Source organism: Aegilops tauschii, chromosome 7, assembly GCF_002575655.3.
Source record: "Aegilops tauschii subsp. strangulata cultivar AL8/78 chromosome 7, Aet v6.0, whole genome shotgun sequence".
NCBI lineage: Eukaryota > Viridiplantae > Streptophyta > Magnoliopsida > Poales > Poaceae > Aegilops > Aegilops tauschii.
The window spans coordinates 93,673,841-93,693,412 of NC_053041.3; the positions used below are offsets into that span (position 1 = coordinate 93,673,841).

The window sequence follows — 19,572 nt, forward strand, 5'->3', positions numbered from 1 at the left end:
ATGGCAGGGCCAGGTCGGTGGGCTCCAGCTCTGCTCTCCTTGGCGGCCGTCGTAGTGATGATGATGGCGGCGATGGGGGAGGCAACAGCCGCCGTCGGGGAACTTGCGGTGGTGTGCGCAAGCGGCTCCAGAAGTTGCGTGAACAGGCAATGTGCAGGGACAACAACATCAGAGAGCCTGAACCCCGGCGCCATCGGCGCCGCGCTGCTGATCCCTCCGGTGTGGCTCCGATGGACATTTCAGTTCCGGCGGCCGTGTTCGAGGATGCTCAGAGGCTGAGCCAGTCACCCGTCTCCGTCTCCGTCACGCCGGAGCTCCATGCTCTGGAGGTGGTCGTGGGTACGGACCTGCTGCCTAGGACGCAGCCCGGCGCTCTGTTGGCTGCTGACGTGCCTGCGGTCGGCGCGGGCTCGCTGCCAGGGGCGCAGCCCGACACCCAGACGTCTGATGCTGAGACGTTTCTTGGCACGGACCTGCTGCCCAGGGCGCAGCCCGACACGATGATGGTTGAAGGCCAAGACAGTGATGTGATGAGTGTGGCTGATTTGGGGGCTTTTAGAGGTTGGGCTGATGCTAATTTGGCTGAGATGGTGCAACCTTGTGACCTGCCTCCCGCTGCGCTTTCTGGCCGGGCGCTCCTCTTTGGTCAGGGGACACAAAAGATGGGTGGTGTGGACCTGCCCAGCAGCTGCTTTGCTTGGGCTGGGGAGCCTGGGGTCATGCGTGAGTGGAGTCTCGTCCCTACCACTGGAGGACTAATGCAGATCTTCTCCCCTACCCGACAGCAGCAGCATGGTCTTGCTTGGACCGGCATGGTGACCGTGGACGCTGATGTATCTTCCTCTCTGCATCGTAGCTGCAGCTCTGAACTCCCTCCTCTGCCACCCTCTTTGGGTTCTTGGAGCTTGCCTGCTTGGGTTCCTCCTTTCCAGGGCATGATGCCATCGGCTGCCTGGGAGACGCCGATTTTCTCTCCGGGCTCATGCTGGCTGCCTAGCTGGGCCGAGCCTCAACCGCCCCTGCCGCTGCTTTCCAGCTGGGCCGTTGGGCCTGATGTGGGTTTCGGACCTGGAGTGGAGACCGCCCTGTCTAGCCAGCCCTGCCCTGGTACTCTATGGACCGAGAACCGTTGGGAGCCAAGTTCTGTAGACCAACAATCCATTGAAGAGCAGAGAGCAAGGCGCGCGCTGGCAGAGGCAAACCTATCTGGCTCGGGTTTGCTCTCTGCGATCACTGCGAAGGTTGCCGATCTCCACTTGGATGAACAAAGGCAGTTCATCGGAAAAATTGCATCGCTCCTGTCCGTTTCAATTCTGGGGACCCCTCCTGCCTCTACGCCCTCCCCTCGGAAGCTGAAGCAGCGGCTGTTGAGCGCGGTCAAAGCTTCCCGTCAGAGCTCCAGACTTCAGCATATGCAATCCACTCTGTCCTCATCTAGGAGATCACAAGCCGCCATCAGCGTCAAGCTTGGGTTCATCAAGCTCTTGGAGGACTTCAACGACGACACTTTGCTGGCCTATCTTCAATTCTTCCGCACGCCTTTGCCTCCGGATTACATCGCCAAGCTGGCGGAGATTGCGGGTCTGTCCTCCCCGGCCCAACTGCAGCTTCCTGACGCTGAATTGCAGGCGATCTTGGAGGAGCTTGCTGGCCACGCTGCCTAGGCTCCTTCTGTCAGCCCTGCTCCGCTGTGTTGCACCTTAGTTTCCCATGGTTTATCTTCCTCTGAACTTTATGATGCGTACTGTTGGGCGCCTAGTGGCTGCCTTGTATCCTATTTGCTGGGGTTGTCTCGCCAATGACCTTTCTAAGTGGACCTATGTGTTTCCTTATGATTAGTCCTCTTTCTGTTGCTTGTTGGAATGTGAGAGGTTTAAACAGCAGAGCCAGACGGGCTACGGTGCGCGCCATGCTTGACCAGTTGTCATGCTCGATCATTTGCTTGCAGGAATCCAAGCTAGCGACGGTTGCTGGATCAGACATCACCGAAATTGCAGGACCCACTTTTGATCAACACGCGGTGCTCCCTGCTGATGGCACTCGGGGCGGTGTGCTGCTCTGCTAGCGCACGGATCGCCTTTGCGCCTCCGCAATCGTGGTGCGCCGTTTCTCGATCACGGCCACCTTTTCCCCTCTTGGCCTCCTGGGGCAGACGGCGGCTTGGACGCTAACAACGGTCTATGGGCCACATGACTATGAGCGCAAGCAAGCCTTTTTGAATGAGATTGCTGACATTCACAACTCGATGGCTGGGCCGTGGCTAATCATCGGCGACTTTAACCTGATCACGGACCCATGTGACAAAAACAATGATAGAATTTGCCGCCGCTGGATGAATAAGTTTCGCCGCACTCTGAATAGCTCTAGCCTTCGCGAGCTTCCTCTCGTTGGTAGAAGGTTTACATGGAGTAACGAGCAAGACTCGCCCACACTAGTTAGGCTAGATCGTGCCTTTTGCAATGTTGTCTGGGAACTGATGTTCCCGGCTGCGAAACTTCTCCCGCAAGCCTCGTCCATCTCGGACCACTGCCCGCTTCTCCTCCGCAGCGAGGTGGTAATCAAAACTAACCGAAGATTCAGATTCGAAGCATACTGGCAGAACATTCAGGGTTTCCATGAGGTGGTGCAGCACTCGTGGTCTAAACCAGCCGGTAGCCGCTGCCCAATCTCACGTTTCAATCACAAGTTGTGGCGACTCAGCAAGGATCTTAGAGCTTGGAGCAAGTCCATCGTAGGGGACATTAACAAGCAGCTGTGCATGGCTAACGAAATTGTTTTGCAGCTGGACATGGCACAAGATTTCCGTGCCTTGTCGATTGAGGAGAGGAACTTGCGCTCCAAGCTCAAGTTGAGGAGTTTGGGTCTCTCGGTTCTGCTTAAGATCAAATTAAGGCAGAGAAGTCGGGTGCTTTGGCTTAAGGCCGGTGATGCTAACACCCGTTTCTTTCAGCGGAAAGCGAACGCCAGGCATAACCGCAACACGATCCACGTCATGCATGGACCCTCTGGCCCAGTTACTTGTTCCATGGCGATGACAGATTTGGCTCACCATCATTTCACGAATGTCTTCGGCACCGAGCGGCGCACTTCTTCTGCTTTGCTTTGGGACGAGTTAGATCTGGACCATGCCGACCTCTCTGATCTTGAGGGGTGCTTCTCGTTGGAGGAGGTCAAACAAACCATTGACGACATACCTTCAGAGAAGGCTCCCGGGCCGGATGGATTTTCGAATGGCTTCTACAGATGTTGTTGGGATACTATCAAGGGCGACGTGATGGACGCCTTACATCAGCTGCACCAACTTGATTGCAGAGGTCTCGCGCGCATTAACAAGGCTTTCATTGTCCTCATTCCTAAGATGCATGGCGCTGCTAATATCAAAGACTTTAGACCGATCTCTCTGATTCATAGTCTTGTCAAGTTGTTCACTAAACTGCTTGCGAGGCGCCTCGCGCCCAAGCTAGCGGAGCTTGTCCATCCTTGCCAAAGCGCTTTTATTAAAAAGCGAAGCATCCAGGAAAATTTTCTTTATGTTCAGAACACCATCAAATACCTGCACAAGACTAAGAAGCCTTCTGTGTTGCTCAAGTTAGATATTGCTAAGGCCTTCGACTCGATTTCCTGGACATATATCCTTGACATGCTCCAAGCAAGAGGTTTTGGTGCCCGTTGGCGGGACTGGATCGCCATGCTCTTACGCACCTCCTCTTCAAGGATACTTATTAATGGCCAACAATCGGAGGATGTTTTGCACAGGCAGGGACTTCGGCAGGGGGATTCTCTCTCCCCCTTCCTTTTCATTTTAGCGATGGATCCGCTGCACAGAATTATGAATCTGGCCATGGATGCGGGTATGCTCTCCAAATTGCCGGGGAGACGGAATTTGATGTGTTGCTCCTTCTATGCCGATGACGTCGCTCTATTCATGAACCCAACTGTGAGAGATGCCCGTATGATTAAGCTTCTGCTGGAGTGCTTTGCGAATGTCTCTGGCCTGCACACCAACGTCACCAAAAGCTCGGCCATGCCTATTAGATGTGATGCTCTTGACTTGCCTTCTATCCTTGCCCCGCTTGGCATCCCGGTGAAACATTTTCCGACGACCTACCTCGGCATGCCGCTCTCGCTTCGGAATCTGACCAAGATCGACCTGGACCCCCTGATCTCCAAATTTGGGAAGAAGCTGTCCTTTTGGCGCGGTGGGCTCATGGCGAAAAGTGGACGCCTGGTACTTCTAAAGTCAAATCTTACGACCCTGGTAATCTATATGATGACAGTTCACCGTTTACCTGCCTGGGCTATCAAACGCCTCACTCAGTTATGCCGCGCTTGGCTGTGGTGCGGCGAAAGCACATGCAACGGTGGCCAATGCAGAGTCGCCTGGAGTCTCATTTGCCGGCCGAAGCAGCTTGGAGGCCTCGGCGTTATGGATTTTAGGAAGTTTGGCATGGCCTTGCGACTTAGATGGCTATGGTTTGCCTGGCAGGAGCCGACCAGGCCTTGGGTGCATGGCCGTTTGCCGTGCGATGATACTGAAAGGGCACTGTTCTCTATGGCTACGTGCATTACGTTGGGCGATGGCACTTTGGCCAGATTTTGGCATGACCTTTGGCTGAGTGGGCAGTGCCCCAAAGTCATCGCCCCCAGCCTGTACAAGATATCGTCTCGCAAGAATAGGACGGTGAAGGAGGCTCTCACTGGAGAGGCTTGGCTTTCGGACCTGACAAGGGGTTTAACTGATCACATGACCTCAGAACTTGTGAACCTGGCCGCACTGCTAGATACGGTCGAGCTTTCTCATGGCCATCGTGATGAGATTTCATGGCGCATGTCCACGGATGGGGTCTATTCTGCTCGCTCGGCGTACCTACTACAATTCGAGGGCTCTGTTCCCATGGACGGTTTCAACCTAATTTGGTCAGCTTGGGCACCTGGGAAGTGCAGATTCTTTATCTGGACCGCAGTCCTTGGGAAGATTCTAACTGCCGATGCTCTGTTACGGCGCGGTTGGGAGAATAATTATTTCTGCCCCCTTTGCGAGCGCAACCTTGAGACACCGCTTCATCTGCTGGTGGAATGCCCTTGGGCCGTGGACATTTGGGCCTCCACGGCCTCGCTCACGAGCCTGCCTTTGCTTGCACCGGCGACTTGGACTAGCTGCGCCAACTTCAAGGACTGGATGGGTTCCTGCATGGTTCGCGCTCCGGCAAGTAAGAAGAAGGGCACGCTATCGCTGATCCACCTGATTTCCTGGGAAGTTTGGCGCGAACGGAACAGGCGTTTGTTCCAGAATGAGGCTATGACCAAGGTGGCACTTGGACGCAAGATCGCTGAAGAAATTAGACTTTGGAATATGGCCGGAGCCGGCATTCCTTTTGATCCGGGCTGAGTCCCTTTGCCTTTCTTTTCTTGTTTTGCACCTAGTTGCCTTGTTTCTGGTGCTTGCCCCTTGGGTCCTTTTGTACTTGGCTCCCCTTCCTGATCAATGAATTTGGCAAATCTTATGCCAACATTCAAAAAAAAAAATTTATTTCTTTAATACGAATCTAATGCATCCATGATGTATCCTATAAAATACTCCCTCCGTCCTAAAATGTAAGATTATTTTTGGCACTATGATAGTATAAAAAATGGTCTTATAATTTGAAATGGACTTATTATTTTTGGTACATATTAACAAGTCTAGTCTTAACAGGTCAAAACACATCTTATATTTTAGGGATGAAGTACAACACATAGTTCTATCTTCTCATAAGTTGCATGCGTAACTTCTAAATGTAACCACGTTCAGCAAGGATAGAGCATTATTCCTTATTGCACAATACACAAAGATAAATGATGCTGATTTGTGGAAAACGAGACGTACATTACGTCCCATACTAAGACAAATCACCAGACAACAAAAAAAAAGACAAATCACCAGACTGCTACGGGCTCCATGTTTAGTTTGCTGATCTGTGAAGTAATTTAAGGGAATTCACCGTTGCCATAACCTGACCCATTCCCTCCACCATTACCGTATCCACCACCTTCGCCATGACCTCCACCATCACCATTGCCGCCACCGTTAGCATAGCCAGTTGCCCCATAATAGCCTTCACTGTCCACCTTGCTGGAGCCGCTCCCAAAGCCAGAGCCATCGCCATGGCCACTAGAACCTTGGTCACCGTCTCCTCTTCCGGCGCCCCCACCACCGCCGGCACCTCCGGCGTCAGTGCGCCCACCGCCAATCCATGCTCTTCCGGCACCACGGCTAGTACTTGAGCTAGATCCTGACCCTGACCCAGAGCCATACCCACTGCCACCACTACCGCCACCACCGCCACCACTACCGCCACCACCGGAACTAGCCCGGGCATGATCCGACGACCCAGACGTACTAACGCTACTGCCAGCCGACCCATCGCCACCCCCAGACCCTGCCCCGGCACCGGTTCCGGTTCCACCTCCCACTCCCCCTCCCTGACCTTGCCCCTCTGCGCTAGACAATCTAGCTACCCGTGCAGCATTGGATAGTCCAACTACTAGCAGGGCAACGAAACCAAGTGCTACAAGTTTGGTACCAGCCATTGTTGGTGTGTGTTGTAAACTTGTAAAGTGGATGCTGAGATGAATATGGTACGTGGAAGTTTGCATGGGTACTTATAGTGCCGCGAGCCCAAGCAAGGGGCGCTCTAGTTTTAGCTGGTTACTGGCTCAGCAGTAGTTGCAGTTGTCTAGCGGATTGATCAAGTTGACTGCAACTCCCATAAGATTCCATGCGCCGAACGATGAACTAGCTTGAGTTGACAATGCAGCGACGACCTTGGAGCTTGCGGTCGAGCTGTACATGCGTACGTATGTGCCAAGATGTACATGGAAACCTGAAATCTACTGCGTGTTGTGCTCAGCACTCAACGGTTTGACAATCAAGTGTAGCTAGAAGCATTTCCATTGATCGTCATGGATATTAGTTACGATGGGTTTGAATCTTGGATCGTCCAACCTTAGTATATTTCCTTGGTTAGATGAAAATGGAGTTGAAGAACTCTGTTTTAGTTGAGGCGTCCAGAGCTCAGATGCAGAGTCTCATTCCTTTCCTTGTACTCTTTTACTCTTTCCCTTCGCTCCTCTCTATCCTATTGTTGTAGCTGCCGCCATTTCTTGTTTATTTTAAATGCAAAGTCGGTTGCAGTCACCTTAACTTTGTTTTTGTTTTTTGATAAATGATGGATTTTATTGACTCAAAAGAACATCAAGAGAATACAAACACAATGAGCGCATATCCGGCCTCTACATAATTAGGATGCATAAAGTCAACACCAATGCACAACCACACACAAAGAAACACGTGGACAAAGAGCAAAGTCATACAAGACCAAATCTATGCCAAGGTGGAGGAAAAAAAATTCAAAGCGATCATAATAGCGATCGACGAACTATAACACAAACATATCCACACCAACCATCTCTTGACATCACAAGGACAATGAAAAATGTTCTCCAACAGCAACGCCTTGAGGAAGGGAATGATGTTCAAGGTCTGCTGTTGCCGGATCCAACCATAGAAGGTCATATCCTAGGTTTTCAACTTGAAGATCAACCCAGAGCAATGTCGTCAATAAGGTCACAATGCAAAATCATCACCATTGTCAGGTATACAACTAGTTCAGACTTAGGGTTTTCACCCAGAGCTCGAGATCGGGTACTCGAGAAGCACCACCAAATCAAAGTCATCATGTGTTGTTACTACCACCACTTTCCGCGATCCCAGTCACCACATGTGTATCATGGTCTTGACATGCCATGCAAATGAAGACAATGCACGTACAAGCAGGTAGTTGAGCCGCGACAATAGCCTACCGTCACCAAATCCTCGAAAAACGAAGTCATCATCGCACATGTGTGAAGAAAATATGCCCTAGAGGCAATAATAAAGTTGTTATTTATATTTCCTTATATCATGATAAATGTTTATTATTCATGCTAGAATTATATTAATCGGAAACTTAGTACATGTGTGAATACATAGACAAACAAAGTGTCACTAGTATGCCTCTACTTGACTAGCTCGTTGATCAAAGATGGTTAAGTTTCCTAGCCATAGACATGTGTTGTCATTTGATGAACGGGATCACATTATTAGAGAATGATGTGATGGACAAGACCCATCCGTTAGCTTGGCATAAATGATCGTTTAGTTTTATTGCTACTGCTTTCTTCATGACTTATACATGTTCCTCTGACTATGAGATTATGCAACTCCCAAATACCGGAGGAACACCTTGTGTGCTATCAAACGTCACAACGTAACTGGGTGATTATAAAGATGCTCTACAGGTGTCTCCGAAGGTGTTTGTTGGGTTGGCATAGATCGAGATTAGGATTTGTCACTCCGTATTTCGGAGAGGTATCTCTGGGCCCTCTCGGTAATGCACATCACTATAAGCCTTGCAAGCAATGTGACTAATGAGTTAGTTGCGGGATGATGCATTACGGAACGAGTAAAGAGACTTGCCGGTAACGAGATTGAACTAGGTATGATGATACCGACGATCGAATCTCGGGCAAGTAACATACCGATGACAAAGGGAACAACGTATGTTGTTATGCGTTTTGATCGATAAAGATCTTTGTAGAATATGTAGGAACCAATATGAGCATCCAGGTTCCGCTATTGGTTATTGACCGGAGATGTGTCTCGGTCATGTCTACATAGTTCTCGAACCCGTAGGGTCCGCACGCTTAACGTTCGATGATGATTTGTATTATGAGTTTATGTGATTTGATGACCGAAGGTTGTTCGGAGTCCCGGATGAGATCACGGACATGTCGAGGAGTCTCGAAATGGTCGAGACATAAAGATTGATATATTTTAAGGTTATATTCGGACACCGGAAGGGTTCCGAAGTGTATCAGATATTTTTCGGAGTACCGGGAGGTTACCGGAACCCCTCGGGGAGTCAATGGGCCTTAATGGGCCCTAGTGGAGATAGGAGGCAGTGGGCAAGTGGTGGGGCACGCCCCCTAGGCCCAAACCGAATTGGTTGAGGGTTTGGGGGCCGGCCCCCCTTTCCTTCTTCTCTCCTCCTCCTTCCTCCTTCTAATAGGAATAGGAAAGGGGGGAGCCAAACCTACTTGGAGTAGGACTCCCCCCCTTGGGCGCGCCACCCCTTGGTCGGCCTCCTCCTCCCTCCCTCCTTTATATACGTGGGAGGGGGGCACCCCAAAGACACACAAGTTGATTGTTTAGCCGTGTGCGGTGCCCCCCTCCACAGATTTCCACCTCGGCCATATCGTTGAAGTGCTTAGGCGAAGCCCTGCGTCGGTAACTTCATCATCACCGTCATCACGCCATCGCGCTGATGAAGCTCTCCCTCGACACTTAGCTGGATCTAAAGTTCGTGGGACGTCACCGAGCTGAACGTGTGCAGATCGTGGAGGTGCTGTACTTTCGGTACTAGGATCGGTCGGATTGTGAAGACGTACGATTACATTAACCGCGTTGTCATAACGCTTCCGCTTTCGTCTACGAGGGTACGTGGACAACACTCTGCCCTCTCGTTGCTGTTGGGGAACGTAGTAATTTCAAAAAAATTCCTACGCACACGCAAGATCATGGTGATGCATAGCAACGAGAGGGGAGAGTGTTTTCCACGTACCCTCGTAGACCGATAGCGGAAGAGTTATCACAACGCGGTTGATGTAGTCATACGTCTTCACGATCCGACCGATCAAGTACCGAACGTACGGCACCTCCGAGTTCTACACACGTTCAGCTCGATGATGTCCCTCGAACTCCGATCTAGCCGAGTGTTGAGGGAGAGTTTCGTCAGCACGACGACGTGGTGACGATGATGATGTTCCACCGACGCAGGGATTCGCCTAAGCTCCGCAACGGTATTATCGAGGTGTAATATGGTGGAGGGGGCACCGCACACGGCTAAGAGATCTCAAGGATCAATTGTTGTGTCTATGGGGTGCCCCCTGCCCCCGTATATAAAGGAGCAAGGGGGAGGCAGCCGGCCAAGGGGAGAGGCGTGCCAAAGGGGGGGAGTCCTCCTCCCACCGGGAGCAGGACTCCTCCTTTCCTTGTGGGAGTAGGAGAAGGGAAGGGGGAAGGAGAAAGAAGGAAGGGGGCGCCCCCCCTCCCTAGTCCAATTCGGACTAGCCCATGGGGAGGGGTGCGACCACCTTTTGAGGCCTTTCTCTCCTTTCCCGTATGGCCCATTAAGGCCCAATACGAATTCCCGTAACTCTCCAGTACTCCGAAAAATACCCGAATCACTCGGAACCTTTCCGAAGTCCGAATATAGTCGTCCAATATATCGATTTTTACGTCTCGACCATTTAGAGACTCCTCGTCATATCCCCGATCTCATCCGGGACGCCGAACTCCTTCGGTACATCAAAACTCAATAAAACTGTCATCGTAACGTTAAGCGTGCGGACCCTACGGGTTCGAGAACTATGTAGACATGACCGAGACACATCTCCGGTCAATAACCAATAGCGGGACCTGGATGCCCATATTGGCTCCCACATATTCTACGAAGATCTTTATCGGTCAGACCGCATAATAACATACGTTGTTCCCTTTGTCACCGGTATGTTACTTGCCCGAGATTTGATCGTCGGTATCTCGATACCTAGTTCAATCTCGTTACCGGAAAGTCTCTTTACTCGTTCCGTAACACATCATCCCGCAACTAACTTATTAGTCACAATGCTTGCAAGGCTTATAGTGATGTGCATTACTGAGTGGGCCCGGAGATACCTCTCCGACAATTGGAGTGACAAATCCTAATCTCAAAATATGCCAACCCAACAAGTACCTTTGGAGACACCTGTAGAGCACCTTTATAATCACCCATTTACGTTGTGACGTTTGGTAGCACACAAAGTGTTCCTCCGGTAAACGGGAGTTGCATAATCTCATAGTCATAGGAACATGTATAAGTCATGAAGAAAGCAATAGCAACATACTAAACGATCGAGTGCTAAGCTAACGGAATGGGTCAAGTCAATCACGTCATTCTCCTAATGAGGTGATCTCGTTAATCAAATGACAACTTATGTCTATGGCTAGGAAACATAACCATCTTTGATTAACGAGCTAGTCAAGTAGAGGCATACTAGTGACACTCTGTTTGTCTATATATTCACACATGTATTATGTTTCCGGTTAATACAATTCTAGCATGAATAATAAACATTTATCATGATATAAGGAAATAAATAATACTTTATTATTGCCTCTAGGGCATATTTCCTTCAGTTGCTATGCATCACCTAGATGGATCTTGCGTGTGCGTAGGATTTTTTTTGAAATTACTGTGTTCCCCAACAGTGGCATCCGAGCCAGGTTTATGCGTAGATGTTATATGCACGAGTAGAACACAAAGAGTTGTGGGCGATAATAGTCATACTGCTTACCAGCATGTCATACTTTGATTCCGCGGTATTGTTGGATGAAGCGGCCCAGACCGACATTACATGACCGCGTTCATGAGACTCGTTCTACCGCGTGCTTCGCACACAGGTGGCTAGTGGGTGTCTGTTTCTCCAACTTTAGTTGAATCAAGTATGACTGCGCCCGGTCCTTGTAGCGATAGTCATAGAAGCAATAGTTGGCGAGACGACAACGATGCTACAATGGAGATCAAGGTGTCGCGCCGGTGACGATGGTGATCATGACGGTGCTTTGGAGATGGAGATCAAAGGCACAAGATGATGATGGCCATATCATATCACTTATATTGATTGCATGTGATGTTTATCCTTTATGCATCTTATTTTGCTTAGATCGGCGGTAGCATTATAAGATGAGCTCTCACTAAATTTCAAGGTAAAAGTGTTCTCCCTGAGTATGCACCGTTGCGAAAGTTCGTCGTGCCGAGACACCACATGATGATCGGGTATGATAAGCTCTACGTTCACATACAACGGGTGCAAGCCAGTTTTGCACACGCAGAATACTCGGGTTAAACTTGACGAGCCTAGCATATGCAATATGGCCTCGGAACACTGAGACCGAAAGGTCGAGCGTGAATCATATAGTAGATATGATCAACATAGTGATGTTCACCATTGAAAACTACTCCATCTCACGTGATGATCGGACATGGTTTAGTTGATTTGGATCACGTGATCACTTACATGATTAGAGGGATATCTATCTAAGTGGGAGTTCTTAAGTAATATGATTAATTGAACTTTAATTTATCATGAACTTAGTACCTGATAGTATCTTGCATGTCTATGTTGTTGTAGATCAATGGCCCGTGCTACTGTTCCTTTGAATTTTAATGCGTTCCTAGAGAAAGCTAAGTTGAAAGATGATGATAGCAACTACACGGACTGGGTCCGTAACTTGAGGATTATCCTCATTGCTACACAGAAGAATTACGTCCTGAAAGCACCGCTGGGTGCAAGACCCGCTGCAGGAGCAACGCCGGACGTTGTGAACGCCTGGCAGAGCAAAGTTTATGACTACTCGATAGTTCAGTGTGCCATGCTTTACAGCTTAGAACCGGGACTTCAACGACGTTTTGAACGTCATGGAGCATATGAGATGTTCCAGGAGTTGAAGTGAATATTTCAAGCAAATGCCCGGATTGAGAGATATGAAGTCTCCAATAAGTTCTATAGCTGCAAAATGGAGGAGAATAGTTCTGTCAGTGAGCATATACTCAAAATGTCTGGGTATCATAATCACTTGACTCAGCTGGGAGTTAATCTTCCGGTTGATAGTGTCATTGACAGAGTTCTTCAATCACTGCCACCAAGCTACAAAAGCTTCGTGATGAACTATAACATGCAAGGGATGGATAAGACGATTCCCGAGCTCTTCGCAATGCTAAAGGCTGCGGAGGTAGAAATCCAGAAGGAGCATCAAGCGTTGATGGTCAACAAGACCACCAGTTTCAAGAAAAAGGGTAAAGGGAAGAAGGGGAACTTCAAGAAGAACGGCAAGCAAGTTGCTGCTCAAGTGAAGAAGCCCAAGTCTGGACCTAAGCCTGAGACTGAGTGCTTCTACTGTAAAGGGACTGGTCACTGGAAGCGGAACTGCCCCAAGTATTTGGCGGATAAGAAGGATGGCAAGGTGAACAAAGGTATATGTGATCTACATGTTATTGATGTGTACCTTACTAATGCTCACAGTAGTGCCTGGGTATCTGATACTGGTTCTGTTGCTAATATTTGCAACTCGAAACAGGGACTACGGATTAAGCGAAGATTGACTAAGGACGAGGTGACGATGCGCGTGGGAAATGGTTCCAAAGTCGATGTGATCGCCGTCGGCACGCTACCTCTATATCTACCTTCGGGATTAGTTTTAGACCTGAATAATTTTTATTTGGTGCCAGCGTTAAGCATGAACATTATATCTGGATCTTGTTTGATGCGAAACAGTTATTCATTTAAATCCGAGAATAATGGTTGTTTTATTTATATGAGTAATATCTTTTATGGTCATGCACCCTTGAAGAGTGGTCTATTTTTGTTGAATCTCGATAGTAGTGACATGCATATTCATAATATTGAAACCAAAAGATGCAGAGTTGATAATGATAGTGCAACTTATTTGTGGCACTGCCGTTTGGGTCATATTGGTGTAAAGCGCATGAAGAAACTCCATACCGATGGACTTTTGGAATCACTTGATTATGAATCACTTGGTACTTGCGAACCATGCCTCATGGGCAAGATGACTAAAACTCCGTTCTCTGGAACAATGGAGCGAGCAACAGATTTGTTGGAAATCATACATATTGATGTATGTGGTCCGATGAATATTGAGGCTCACGGTGGGTATCGTTATTTTCTGACCTTCACAGATGATTTGAGCAGATATGGGTATATCTACTTGATGAAACATAAGTCTGAAACATTTGAAAAGTTCAAAGAATTTCAGAGTGAAGTGGAAAATCACCGTAACAAGAAAATAAAGTTTTCGCGATCTGATCGTGGAGGAGAATATTTGAGTTACGAGGTTGGTCTTCATTTGAAACAAAGCGGAATAGTTTCACAACTCACGCCACCCGGAACACGACAGCGTAATGGTGTGTTCGAACGTCGTAATCGTACTTTATTAGATATGGTGCAATCTATAATGTCTCTTACTGATTTACCGCTATCATTTTGGGGTTATGCTTTAAAGACAGCTGCATTCACGTTAAATAGGGCACCATCTATATCCGTTAAGACGACACCATATGAACTGTGGTTTGGCAAAAAAACCAAGTTGTCGTTTCTTAAAATTTGGGGCTGCGATGCTTATGTGAAAAAGCTTCAACCTGATAAGCTGGAACCCAGATCTGAGAAATGTGTCTTCATAGGATACCCAAAGGAGACTGTTGGGTACACCTTCTATCACAGATCCGAAGGCAAGACATTCGTTGCTAAGAATGGATCCTTTCTAGAGAAGGAGTTTCTCTCGAAAGAAGTGAGTGGGAGGAAAGTAGAACTTGATGAGGTAACTGTACCGGCTCCCTTATTGGAAAGTAGTTCATCACAGAAATCAGTTCATGTGACTTCTACACCAATTAGTGAGGAAGCTAATGATGATGATCATGTAACTTCAGATCAAGTTACTACTGAACCTTGTAGGTCAACCAGAGTAAGATCCGCACCAGAATGGTACGGTAATCCAGTTCTGGAGGTCATGTTACTTGACCATGACGAACCTACGAACTATGAGGAGGTGATGATGAGCCCAGATTCCGCGAAATGGCTTGAGGCCATGAAATCTGAGATGGGATCCATGTATGAGAACAAAGTGTGGACTTTGGTTGACTTGCCCGATCGGCAAGCCATCGAGAATAAATGGATCTTCAAGAAGAAGACTGACGCTCACGGTAATGTTACTGTCTACAAAGCTCGACTTATTGCGAAAGGTTTTCGACAAGTTCAAGGAGTTGACTACGATGAGACCTTCTCACCCGTAGCGATGCTTAAGTCCGTCCGAATCATGTTAGCAATTGCTGCATTTTATGATTATGAAATTTGGCAAATGGATGTAAAGACTGCATTCCTGAATGGATTTCTGGAAGAAGAGTTGTATATGATGCAACCCAAAGGTTTTATCAATCCAAAGGATGCTAACAGAGTGTGCAAGCTCCAGCGATCCATTTATGGACTGGTGCAAGCATCTCGCAGTTGGAATAAACGTTTTGATAGTGTGATCAAAGCATACGGTTTTATACAGACTTTCGGAGAAGCCTGTATTTACAAGAAAGTGAGTGGGAGCTCTCTAGCATTTCTAATATTATATGTGGATGACATGTTGTTGATTGGAAGTGATATAGAATTTCTGGATAGCATAAAAGGATACTTGAATAAGAGTTTTTCAATGGAAGACCTTGGTGAAGCTGCTTATATATTGCGCATCAAGATCTATAGAGATAGATCAAGACGCTTAATTGGACTTTCACAAAGCACATACCTTGATAAAGTTTTGAAGAAGTTCAAAATGGATCAAGCAAAGAAAGGGTTCTTGCCTGTGTTACAAGGTGTGAAGTTGAGTCAGACTCAATGCCCGACCACTGCACAAGATAGAGAGAAAATGAAAGTCATTCCCTATGCTTCAGCCATAGGTTCTATCATGTATGCAATGCTGTGTACCAGACCTAATGTGTGCCTTGCTATTAGTTTAGCAGGGAGGTACCAAAGTAATCCAGGAGTGGATCACTGGACAGCGGTCAAGAACATCCTGAAATACCTAAAAAGGAGTAAGGATATGTTTCTCGTTTATGGAGGTGACAAAGAACTCGTCGTAAATGGTTACGTCGATGCAAGCTTTGACACTGATCCGGATGACTCTAAGTCACAAACCGGATACGTATTTATATTGAATGGTGGAGCTGTAAATTGGTGCAGTTCTAAGCAAAGCGTCATGGAGGGATCTACGTGTGAAGCGGAATACATAGCTGCTTCAGAAGCAGCAAATGAAGGAGTCTGGATGAAGGAGTTCATATCCGATCTAGGTGTCATACCTAGTGCATCAGGTCCAATGAAAATCTTTTGTGACAATACTGGTGCAATTGCCTTGGCAAAGGAATCCAGATTTCACAAGAGAACCAAGCACATCAAGAGACGCTTCAATTCCATCCGCGATCAAGTCAAGGAGGGAGACATAGAGATTTGCAAGATACATACAGATCTGAATGTTGTAGACCCGTTGACTAAGCCTCTCTCACGAGCAAAACAGATCAGCACCAAGACTCCATGGGTGTTAGAATCATTACTGCGTAATCTAGATTATTGACCCTAGTGCAAGTGGGAGACTGAAGGAAATATGCCCTAGAGGCAATAATAAAGTTGTTATTTATATTTTTCTTATATCATGATAAATGTTTATTATTCATGCTAGAATTGTATTAATCGGAAACTTAGTACATGTGCAAATACATAGACAAACAGAGTGTCACTAGTGTGCCTCTACTTGACTAGCTCGTCGATCAAAGATGTTTAAGTTTCCTAGCCATAGGCATGTGTTGTCATTTGATGAACGACATCACATTATTAGAGAATGATGTGATGGACAAGACCAATCCGTTAGCTTGGCATAAATGATCGTTTAGTTTTATTGCTACTGCTTTCTTCATGACTTATACATGTTCCTCTGGCTATGAGATTATGCAACTCCCGAATACCAGAGGAACACCTTGTGTGCTATCAAACGTCACAACGTAACTGGGTGATTATAAAGATGCTCTACAGGTGTCTCCGAAGGTGTTTGTTGGGTTGGCATAGATCGAGATTAGGATTTGTCACTTCGTGTTTCGGAGAGGTATCTCTGGGCCCTCTCGGTAATGCACATCACTATAAGCCTTGCAAGCAATGTGACTAATGAGTTAGTTGCGGGATGATGCATTACGAAACGAGTAAAGAGACATGCCGGTAACGAGATTGAACTAGGTATGATGATACCGACGATCGAATCTCGGGCAAGTAACATACCGATGACAAAGGGAACAATGTGTGTTGTTATGCGGTTTGACCGATAAATATCTTCGTAGAATATGTAGGAACCAATATGAGCATCCAGGTTCCGCTATTGGTTATTGACCGGAGATGTGTCTCGGTCATGTCTACATAGTTCTCGAACCCGTAGGGTCCGCACGCTTAATGTTCGATGACGATTTGTATTATGAGTTTATGTGATTTGATGACCGAAGGTTGTTTGGAGTCCCGGATGAGATCACGGACATGACGAGGAGTCTCGAAATGGTCGAGACATAAAGACGATATATTGGAAGGTTAAATTCGGACACCGGAAGGGTTCCGAAGTGTATTGGATATTTTTCGGAGTACCGGGAGGTTACCGGACCCCCCCGGGGAGTCAATGGGCCTTAATGGGCCCTAGTGGAGATAGGAGGCAGAGGGCAAGTGGTGGGGCGCGCCCCCCTATGCCAAAACTGAATTGGTTTATGGTTTGGGGGGCCGCCCCCCTTTCCTTCTTCTCTCCTCCTCGTTCCTCCTTCTCCTAATAGGAATAGGAAAGGGGGGAGCCAAACCTACTTGGAGTAGGACTCCCCCCCTTGGGCGCGCCACTCCTTGGCCGGCCACCTCCTCCCTCCCTCCTTTATATACGTGGGAGGGGGCACCCCAAAGACACACAGGTTGATTGTTTAGCCGTGTGCGGTGCCCCCCTCCACAGATTTCCACCTCGGTCATATTGTTGAAGTGCTTAGGCGAAGCCCTGCGTCGGTAACTTCATCATCACCGTCATCACGCCGTCGTGTCGACGAAGCTCTCCCTCAACACCTAGCTGGATCTAAAGTTTGTGGGACGTCACCGAGCTGAACGTGTGCAAATCGCGGAGGTGCTGTACTTTCGGTACTAGGATCGGTCGAATCATGAAGATGTACGACTACATCAACCGCGTTGTCATAACGCTTCCGCTTTCGGTCTACGAGGGTACGTGGACAACAGTCTCCCCTCTCGTTGCTATGCATCACCTAGATGGATCTTGCGTGTGCGTAGGAATTTTTTTGAAATTACTGCATTACCCAACAATGTGATGGAGATTGACAAGGGAGGAAGGTCACTGATGTCTACTACACAACCTTCTTCTTGTAGACGTTGTTGGGCCTCTATGTGCAGAGGTTTGTAGGGCAGTAGCAAATTTCCCTCAAGTGGATGACCTAAGGTTTATCAATCCGTGGGAGGCGTAGGATGAAGATGGTCTCTCTCAAACAACACTGCAACCAAATAACAAAGAGTCTCTTGTGTCCCCAACACACCCAATACAATGGTAAATTGTATAGGTGCACTAGTTCGGCGAAGAGATGGTGATACAAGTGCAATATGGATGATAGATATGAGTATTTGTAATCTGAAAATATAAAAATAGTAAGGTAACAAACGACAAAAGTGAGCGTAAATGGCATTCCAATGCTAGGAAACAAGGCCTAGGGTTCATACTTTCACTAGTGCAAGTTCTCTCAACAATAATAACATAATTGGGTCATATAACTATCCCTCAACATGCAACAAAGAGTCACTCCAAAGTCACTAATAGCGGAGAACAAACGAAGAGATTATTGTAGGGTACGAAACCACCTCAAAGTTATCCTTTCTGATCGATCTATTCAAGAGTCCATAGTAAAATAACACGAAGCTATTCTTTCCGTTCGATCTATCATAGAGTTCGTACTAGAATAACACCTTAAGACACAAATCAACCAAAACCCTAATGTCACCTAGATACTCCAATGTCACCTCAAGTATCCGTGGGTATGATTATACGATATGCGTCACACAATCTCAGATTCATCTATTCAACCAACACAAAGAACTTCAAAGAGTGCCCCAAAGTTTCTACCGGAGAGTCAAGACGAAAACGTGTGCCAACCCCTATGCATAAGTTCACAAGGTCACTGAACCAGCAAGTTGATCACCAAAACATACATCAAGTAGATCACGTGAATATCCCATTGTCACCACAGCTAAGCACATGCAAGACATACATCAAGTGTTCTCAAATCCTTAAAGACTCAATCCGATAAGATAACTTCGAAGGGAAAACTCAATCCATTACAAGAGAGTAGAGGGAGAGAAACATCATAAGATCCAACTATAATAGCAAAGCTCGCGATACATCAAGATCGTGCCGATTCAAGAACACGAGAGAGAGATCAAACACATAGCTACTGGTACATACCCTCAGCCCCGAGGGTGAGCTACTCCCTCCTCGTCATGGAGAGCGCCGGGATGATGAAGATGGCCACTAGCGAGGGATCCCCCCTCCGGCAGGGTGCCGGAACAGGGTCCCGATTGGTTTTTGGTGGTCAAAGAGGCTTGCGGAGGCGGAACTCCCGATCTAGGTTATTTTCTCGAGGTTTCCATATTTATAGGAATTTTATGCGTAGGTCTCACGTCAGGGGGGTCTCCGAGTCGTCCACAAGATAGGGGGACGCGCCCAGGGGGTAGGGCGTGCCCCCCACCATCATGGACGGCCCGGGATGTTGGGGAACGTAGCAATAATTCAAAATTTTCCTACGTGTCACCAAGATCAATCTAGGAGATGCTAGCAACGAGAGAGAGGGAGTGCATCTTCATACCCTTGAAGATCGCTAAGCGGAA

At 47.6% G+C, this 19,572-nt stretch overlaps 1 protein-coding gene across 1 annotated transcript; it reads right to left on the reverse strand.

Moving 5' to 3' along the window:
• Positions 1-5,055: 5,055 nt before the first annotated feature.
• LOC109752606 (uncharacterized) lies at positions 5,056-6,767 on the reverse strand. Its single transcript, XM_020311504.4, has one exon. The coding sequence runs from the start codon at positions 6,634-6,636 to the stop codon at positions 5,968-5,970; it is 669 nt and encodes a 222-aa protein (XP_020167093.2). The 5' UTR covers positions 6,637-6,767; the 3' UTR covers positions 5,056-5,967.
• Positions 6,768-19,572: the final 12,805 nt, after the last annotated feature.